At 54.0% G+C, this 8,722-nt stretch overlaps 1 protein-coding gene across 1 annotated transcript; it reads left to right on the top strand.

Moving 5' to 3' along the window:
* Positions 1-230: 230 nt before the first annotated feature.
* Positions 231-8,442, top strand: TPI1 (triosephosphate isomerase 1). Its single transcript, XM_045000536.1, has 7 exons — positions 231-1,024; positions 5,698-5,821; positions 5,926-6,010; positions 6,129-6,261; positions 6,595-6,680; positions 6,806-6,893; positions 7,795-8,442. Exons 1-7 carry the CDS (start codon positions 913-915, stop codon positions 7,911-7,913), a joined length of 747 nt encoding a protein of 248 aa, XP_044856471.1. The 5' UTR covers positions 231-912; the 3' UTR covers positions 7,914-8,442.
* The last annotated feature ends 280 nt before the right edge of the window (positions 8,443-8,722 follow it).

Raw genomic sequence — 8,722 nt, 5'->3', positions numbered from 1 at the left:
AGTCTGCCCTAGGGCATAGGGGCTAGACGATGACTGGCAGTAGCCTGATACTGAGGCAAGGTGGGAATAGTGGTTGGGGGTTCCCCAGGGAGGGGAGACCCAAGATTGGTGGGGGACTGCCAAGGGGCAGCACCCCAGTTAAAAGGGTACCAGGTCCAGGGAGGGACATGGGGCCAAAGAGGACAGGCAGATCACTGGCCTGCAGAGGGCATTCCTGGCTGGGAAAAGAGCTAATTCCCAGAAGGCACCAGCAGGAGGTGCCGCAGGGGTGAGTCTGCTTGTCTACACCCTGCTAACTCCCCAATATCCATGGTTGCTTTAATGATGGAAGTTAAGGAGCCCCCTTTCCTGTCCCTCACCTCTCTCTTAATTCATGGGAGGCTCCTTTACAAAGGGGGGGATGGGGAAGGCTGGTCTTTCCTACTCAGCCCCTTCACCATGCCCACCTGGGGAACAGCAGGTGGCCCCATGGCAAGTTCTGTTTGGCAGCTGTGACCCTTGCTGGTGCCAGGTATTGAAGATAATTAGGTAGCTGTGGAATTTATTTGCCCTCCCTACTAGCGTCATGGAGGCTAGTGACAATTGTGGCCTTGCTCTGCCCCTTCCGCCCTGTCGGTGCGAGGGTAAAGGTAGCGCAGCTGCCGTTTCGACCTCCCCCCTTTGAGCCGCTACCAACGGAACGGTGACACATGGAGGGGTGGAGCTAGAGGAACGTTGTCACTCCACGAGGTGGAGCGAGTGCAAGGCGGAGACGCTTCTAGGGGCGGAGCATGTGGAACGTTCAGACCGATGTGGGCGTGTCTCCGGCGCGCTTCGCTATAAAGAGGCTTGAGCTGGGGGCTGCGCGCACGGACGCATTGACCTTTCAGTCTCCTTCGGGTCCGCGCCTAGAGAGCAGCGTCGGTCCCCATCATGGCACCAAGGAAGTTCTGCGTGGGGGGGAACTGGAAGATGAACGGGGATAAGAAGAGCCTAGGCGAGCTGATCCACACCCTAAACAGCGGCAAGATCCCGGCGGACACTGGTGAGGGGAGGGGGTGGAGTGGGAGGTGGGCTGGGAGGAGAGTGGCCCCATGGGGTTGTTCCGGGGTCTGTAGACGTTGCTATTGGCTGCCCTAGTGGGTAGCTGTGTGAGGGAGGTTGCGGGAGCCTGGCTCAGCCCTGAGCATAGCGCCCACCTGCCCGACCCCTCCGATACCCCGGACTCTGAGGTGCTGAGGCTGTAGGAGCGGGGACAAGCGGCTGCTGAGTTAACCCGCTAACCAAAGTGGGGGGAGCTAGGGGACCGGGGTAACCAGGGGCTGTTCTGTAGCAGCCCCACGGTGCAGTGGGTGGCCCTGCAGGCCGCCCAGGGACGCGGAGTCGCCTGTGGAGCCGTCTGAGCTGTTACCGGCGGAGGGGGGAGGGTAGAAGCCGACGCACGCCTAGGGCAGGGCTGGGGGAGCCCCCGGCGGGTCTCGTTTGCCCGCACTCCCCGCTCATTCCCCTCCCCCCCGAGTTGTGCCCGCCCGCACGTACCTAATGACTCGTTTCCTCCTGCTGCTGCCTGCGCTTGCCGAGCGGGGAAGCGTCATGTGGATGCGGCGGCTGCTGCCGCCTGGGATCCCCGCCTCGCTGGAAGGAGGGGGGAGAGGTGGCTGCTCGCGGGGGGAGGCCATGGGGTGCAGATTGCTTCCCGGGGCGGAAGGGAAGGAGGGAGGCCGCTCAGGAAGGGGACACGAGTTTGTCTGGGGAGCCCAGACAGTGGGGTGGGGACCTTAGAGCCCTTTCATCTCTTCCCTCTCCCCTGAGTCGGGGCCCATCAGATCTACTCTGCCCTCCGGACTATCATGGGCCACTAGCGCCACAATGAGATCAAAACGTTACAGCGCTCAGGAGACGGGACTATTGCATACCACATGCAGAGAATGGGAGGGACGGGTGTGCCAGTGCCCCGAGGCCCCCGCCATGGCGGGGAAGTGACTAAGTGAGGTATACTCCGGTAATCCTGGCAAGTGACCCCCACCCACATGCTGCCTCCATCTAGTCTCCCAAGCTTCACTTGTCCCTTTGTGCTCCCCACAGCTTGGTCTGTCACCATTTCTAATCTATGGAGATAGACCTGTCTCATAGAGCTGGAAGGGACCCTGACGGGTCATCAAGTCCAGCCCCCTGCCTCCACTAGCAGGACCAAGTACTGATTTTGCCCCAGATCCTAAGTTGCCCCCTCAAGGATTGAACTCTCAACCCTGGGTTTAGCAGGCCAATGCTCAAACCACTGGGCTATCCCTCCCCCCATGCTTCTTCTCTCAGCTCTGCTCCCCACCGGTGAGTATTAAAGGTCAAGTTTGTGTGCATTATGGCTACTCCCCAACTGGGGGGGGGCTGAGCAAGTGACAAGCCCTGAGATCCTTCTTCCTGAGATTCCCAGCTGGAACCTGGAGGGGGGTAACCTGAGTTCTTCCACCCCACTGAGCCAGACAGGAGAGGAAGACCTCTCTATCCATTCCCTGGAGCTCCTAGCTGGCAATGTTCCAAGTAGTAGGCCTCCAAGTCGGCCATTGGGTGAGATGACTTCTAGGCATCTCTGAACCTAGGTACTAGGAGATGGACCCTGAGCTCCTTTCTGGTGGCTTAGTCTCCCATTGGGCTTGTCTAAACACACAAGTTGCACTGGTTTAACTTGTAGGTTTAAAAACTGATGAAAAAGAAAGGGCACTGCACAAGTTGAGTTAAACTAGGCTTAACATGACTCCTTAAATTGTAACTGAAACTGACATGAGATACACACTCATTTAACTAAAAATCAGTGTAAAATCACACCTTTATTTTAGCTGGTGTAACTTTTTTTGTTTGGACAGACCAGGCCCTTTTTATCTCTCCTTGCCCCAGAGTTTGTACTTCTGCAGCTGGAGCTCCTGTTCACCAACTTCTCTTTGTGGCAGCTTCAGCTGGTATCTGTGTCCTCCAGCAGCAGCGTAGCTGGTCTCTTCCACCATCATCTCCTTGCTGTCCTTTGGCCACTGCCACCATTGAAATATCCTCTGCCTCTGGATCTTCTGCTGCCCATCTCCTCAGAAAGGGCTAGGAGCCTCCTGCAGGGGGGAGGGGGAACTGCTATTTTGGGGGAAGTGCTCTGAAGAAATGTCAAAGGTCTCTCAGGAGGCTGAGACCTAAATATATCCGTTGGTGACTGGGATAAAAATACTAGCTACTGTACTTGGTTTTGGAAACCAGATCTCCCTTGGCTACTAAAGATCAAGGGGTTGGCCTTGGAGAGGAGAGGTGCTGGTGGCAGCCCCTCTGTGCCCCTCCTCCCACACACATCATCCTTGCTTAGCTCCAGGTCATGGGATAATTATTATGTGCAGGGGAGAGTACCAGTAGCTACAACAGTGACCCCTTCTGGGGAGGCAAGACTAGGCAGCTGCAGGCTTCCTCCCCTTTGCTGTCACAATGCTCCCTGCTGCAGAGAGGGTAAAGCTTCAGTAACACACACATACCAAGTATGCAACAATTCTTCCCACGTAATCATTAACCAGCTAAATGAACAACCTTAATAAACCTCTTGACTTAAAAATGTTCTGTATGCTTCCAAATGGAGGCCACTAGTTAGACTGCAAAGTCTCCCTCCAGGAGGGGGTCTCTCATCTAGTCCCAATGCACAGATAGAATGGCAGGACCCTAGAGTGTGTTCATAAAGGCTCTTATGATGTGGTCACTGCATCCAGGTCCCTAGGGCTTTAGAGATTAAGCTGCCTGAAATGGGGCTTGGAAGCCTGTACATTTAGTGGATGTGACCAGACCTGCTCAATGGAAGCAGTAGCCTTGGTTTGCACCTGATCTCTGCATGTTTTTCCTTCACTTGGCAGCATCACTTTTGTTTCCTCCCTTCCTTATCTCGGCCATGCCCAAGGCAGGCAAGCTGCCTAGGATGGGTGCAGACGATGCCCAGAACTGAGTGTGTCTGAGGGTTACACTTAGAATTAAATTGACCTAGCTTCGGTTGCTCAGCAGTGTAATACCACTGGGAACAGTAGCTATGAGGACCTAACCCCCTAGTGTAGCTGTAGGTCAACAGAAGAATGCTTCTATTGACATAGCTACTGCTGCTCAGGGAGGTGGATTAACTACAGCGATGGGAGAAACTCTTCCATCACTTTAGGAAGCATCTAAGCTATGGAGCCACAGCAGCACTGTAGCCCCTGAAGTGTAGACAAGCCCTCAGTTGATGCCTAGGGAGCTCCCAGGCTGATTTCCTCATAACTTGTCACATGACCATGGTGGATACCTCCTATAATTATAAGTGGTGAAGCAGCCTAACAAGGTTCCCTCTAATCTATTCCCTAGATTAGATTAGGGGCCAATATGCTGGGGCCCTAGTTCTTGGTGACCTTAGTGGCATTCCAAGTCCTTTTGATGGGGAGATTACCCCCAGGCTCCCAGACCCCTCAGTGCTAGGGAATAGCTCCTGAGCAACTGTCCCTTGTCCCCCTAGTTGGTCTCTATCAGGGCTCCTCCTGAACAATCCCCCTCTTCACTGTGTCTCTTGCCTTCTCAGATACTCCATGCATTTCTCACGTGCACACACAACCCAGTAGTGGGTTTTATGAGCTTGGTAGATTTAGCTCTTTGAATCTACCCCAAGGCAGAGGTCCCCAGACTGTGGAGCATGCCCCCCTAGGGAGTCACAGAGGAACGTTTGGGGGTAGGGGGCAGCAGGGCTTGGGTAAGCCCCCATGGGGGGTGGGGAAGGAGTGCCACCCTGCTGCACTCTGCTCTCAGCGCCAACCATGGCCCAGCTGTGGCCCTGGCCTCAGTTCCCTTACCCCTGCCCACATTCCTCCTGCCCCCCCATGAGCCCTGGCTCTGGGGCACAGAGGGATGCAGGCAGGGTAAGGAGGGGGGCATGACCCTGAAAAGTGTGGGGACTGCTGCCCTAAGGTTTTGTCTAAAGTAGCACTCTTGTTGCAAAAACTTGTCAGTCGGTGGTGTGAAGAAAACCTCACTCCTGATTGACACAATTTTCACCAACAGAAGCAATAGAGCGGCTACACAGGAGACCTTACAGTGGCGCAGCTGTGCTGCTATAAGGTCTGCAGTGTAGACACAGCCTAAGGCTTAATCTTTGCAGCCCCCTGAGCATTTCTGTGGCTCTTCTCTGGGAGTGAGGAGCCCAGAGCTGAGTAGATCATGTGAGGTGGAATTGGCCTCTGGGTCTGCAGTCCACAGAATTGCATTGGCCTACCCTGCGCCCTACTCAGTTACAATCTCAGTTAACTTGCTGCTCCGCTCTAACTCCCAGCTAGTCTAAATTCGCTCCAACAAGAACAGAATCCATGTCCAGTTTCTCAGTCTGAAAGTTCCATGGGGTCCTTGCTCTGCTTTTGTGCTATGGTGTAGAACCCCAGAGCTGTGCCCTCCCCTCTAGTCTATACCAACAATGAACTGAGTTTCCTCTGATGATACTCACCATGGGTCCCTTAAGAGAAGCTTAAACTAGAGTGGAAATGTCCCTGCTCTGTCGGTCCCCAAGTTTCAGTAAGGTGATTTTTTTGGAAGGGTTCCTTCCGCTTAGCAGAGCACTTGAGGTGGAGTTGAGGGAGAGGGATGGATCGGGGATGGAGTGGGGGGAAGAGAGGATTCAGCAGTTGGGAGAGGATCAGGTGTGACATCTGCTCCACCCCCATGAGGTTAATGCCCTTTCTTGCCCTCCAGAGGTTATTTGCGGAGCCCCCTCCATTTACCTTGATTTCACCCGTCAGAAGCTTGATGCAAAGATTGCGGTTGCAGCACAAAACTGTTATAAGGTGCCAAAGGGAGCTTTCACGGGAGAGATCAGGTGAGCCCACCACGGGGTGATGGAGCTGAATGAACCTAGAGTCCTTAGGGGCTCTTCCCAGGACAGGCACAAGGCCCTAATCTCGCTCTTTTCTCCCCTTCCAGCCCAGCGATGATAAAGGACATTGGAGCCACCTGGGTGATCCTGGGCCACTCAGAGCGAAGACATGTTTTTGGGGAGTCTGATGAGGTGGGCTACTTTGGGATTTAGGGAAAAAACAGCTTTAACATTTCCATGGTGGGGGACTGAGCTCCAGGGTGGGCCTGTGAGTGTCTGGCTAACTTGTCTCCCCCCCCCCCCCTTCCAGCTGATTGGGCAGAAGGTAGCCCATGCCCTGGCTGAGGGTCTTGGTGTCATCGCCTGCATTGGAGAGAAACTGGATGAGAGAGAAGCTGGCATCACAGAGAAGGTGGTTTTTGAACAGACCAAAGTGATTGCTGGTAAGAGTGGTGGGGGTTTTCCCTTTGGTTCCCAGGGGAAGAATATTTTTTTTCTGTCGCTTTTCCCTCTGCTTTGGAGGGACCCCACACGTAAGATCCTGGGAAGTATATTATTCTTCCTTGGTAACTTATTCCAGGAGGGCAACAGAGCTGGCTTTGTGTGCGCTTGTTTGGGAGCCTGTGTGAACAGCATCACGTGTCTGAACACCCAACTGCTCCTCCAACAACAGACAGCTCTGTATGTGCTGGATAGCCTCCCTGCTCTGCCCTCCCCAGTAGGTGGGGCAGTGTCTCATCTCCCAAGTAACACTTGCTTCCTTCTCCCCACCCCAGATAACGTGAAGGACTGGAGCAAGGTGGTTCTTGCCTATGAGCCAGTTTGGGCTATTGGAACCGGTAAAACTGCAACTCCCCAGCAGGTACGAACAGGGTTAAGGAGCCAGGTGTCCATCTCTCTCATCCCCTTTCAGAGGTCTCTGACTAAAAACCACTCTTCCCTCGATTGGGTTGGTGTTCCAGTAATGCAGCTCTGGTTTCATTACAGGCTCAGGAAATTCATGAGAAGCTGAGGGGGTGGCTAAAAAGTCATGTGTCTGAAGCTGTTGCTCAGTCCACTCGGATTATCTATGGAGGTAAACAGCCCCGGCACCTTTCGAGTGCATAACATTGGTCATTCCCCCCTCTTCCCCTGCTCGTTTCTGCCTTTTGTCCTTTCACTTGTACAGCTATTCTCTTGTTCTCTGCCAGGCCAGTGGGGCCACTGTGCTGCTTGAGGTAGTGTGGCCTAGTAGAAAGAGGGTCTGGGACTCAGGAGACCTGGGTTCAATTCCTCACTCTGCCACTGGCCTGTTGGGTCACCTTGGGCAGGTCACTTCACCCCATGCCTCAGCTTCCCCATGTGCACAATGGGGGTAATGAAACGTGTTGCCTCTGAAAGCACTTGAGATCTACGGATGAAAAGTGCAGTCAAGCTTGGTGGGGATAGGTAATAAGGTAATAATTGGAGATATACCAATCTCCTAGAACTGGAAGGGACCTTGGAAGGTCATCGAGTCCAGCCTCCTGCCTTCACTAGCAGGACCAATTTTTGCCCCAGATCCATAAGTGGCCCCCTCAAGGATTGAACTCTCAACCCTGGGTTTAGCAGGCCAATGCTCAAACCACTGAGCTATCCCTCCCCCCTATTATTTTATTACATATAAGTGCACACCGAGTCCTGCTACTATCATTAACTGCCCCCCCCCACCCCTTTCTTTGAGGGACTCTTCAATATCCCAACCAGCTTTCCATTGAATTGTAATGATAGGGAAATGCTTCCCTTCCCCACTCCCTGCCCCCCCCCATTCTTGTTCTGATCTGCAGGACCCCTCTTTTGGGTAAAGGGAGGGGGGCAGCAGTGAACTAGCCACTCAGCCTGGTGCCTATAGATAAGATATCAGAGCTTTTACCTATAACCAGTCCCTTTCCCCATCCCACCCACAGTGTTGACCATGAGTGTCTAACCCTTGTTTGGAATCGTGCCCATCTTTGTAGGTTCAGTCACTGGTGGCACCTGCAAGGAACTGGCCTCCCAGCATGACATAGACGGCTTCCTCGTTGGTGGCGCCTCCCTCAAGCCTGAATTCCTGGACATTATCAACGCAAAACACTGAACCGATCCATAGATCCCAAAAGGGAAAACCATCATGGAGGGGAAGGAAGGAGAAATACAGAAACTATAAGGAAACTCACCCCTCGCCCCTTCACCCATGACTCCTCTCCCCCATTCATTGTTCCTGCTGCTAACTGCTGCCACCCTGCTGGATTCTGATTGGCAAAGAGCCTTTTTCCAGAGGCAGGGTTTTATTAGTCTCCACCTCTTGCCTGTCCTCCCACCCTCATAAGTGGGCAAAACTCAGTGTGAGCTTGTGGGTGGGTCTGGCTGGCTGTGCCCATGTGCCTGGTAGGCCAATCAGAGTCCATGGCCTGTCTGTCCCTCCCTTCCACCCATCTCCCTTTGCAGTGCTGCAATAGGGAGGTCACTTGGCCTGGGGAGAGGAGAGGGAAGGCTGCTTCTTGCACCAGGCAGCCTGTGGCTTGACCAGATGGGAGGGAGTTCCTGGCAGCTGACATCCCTGTGAGACATTGTAGCTTTTCCATGTCCCTTAACAAACACTGAATAGAAATAAACATGTGGCAGCAGATTGTGTCCCAGTGCAGTCATTACTGGAGTGTGGGTGTGTGTGTGTGTGGCGTGTGGCGTGTGGCAGAAATGGAGTGCCTCCCTCAGGCAGGCCACAGCTCAGGGGGTGGGCTTCCTGCAGGATGAATGTGGTAGGGACAGTGTGCCGAGCTCTTTAATACTCCCTTGCGTTCCTTCCCCAGTGAGCTAGGCACTGCTGTGAGAAGTGTCCAGTGCTGGAGCTGCCACTGAGTGAGACACAACTGTTGGGGAAGCTCAGGCATCCGTCTCTGAGTCCAG

This window comes from Mauremys mutica, chromosome 1 (assembly GCF_020497125.1).
Source record: "Mauremys mutica isolate MM-2020 ecotype Southern chromosome 1, ASM2049712v1, whole genome shotgun sequence".
NCBI lineage: Eukaryota > Metazoa > Chordata > Testudines > Geoemydidae > Mauremys > Mauremys mutica.
The sequence above is the reverse complement of the archived record's forward strand: the minus strand, read 5'-3'. Positions and strand labels throughout refer to the sequence as shown.

Bases quoted from the DNA above. Each gene is read 5' to 3' on its own strand.
- TPI1 (XM_045000536.1), top strand. From the start codon at position 913: ATGGCACCAAGGAAGTTCTGCGTGGGGGGGAACTGGAAGATGAACGGG. The intron at 1,025-5,697 runs GTGAGGGGAGGG...CTTGCCCTCCAG, and splicing joins CAAGATCCCGGCGGACACTG to AGGTTATTTGCGGAGCCCCC. The intron at 6,262-6,594 runs GTAAGAGTGGTG...TCCCCACCCCAG, and splicing joins ACAGACCAAAGTGATTGCTG to ATAACGTGAAGGACTGGAGC.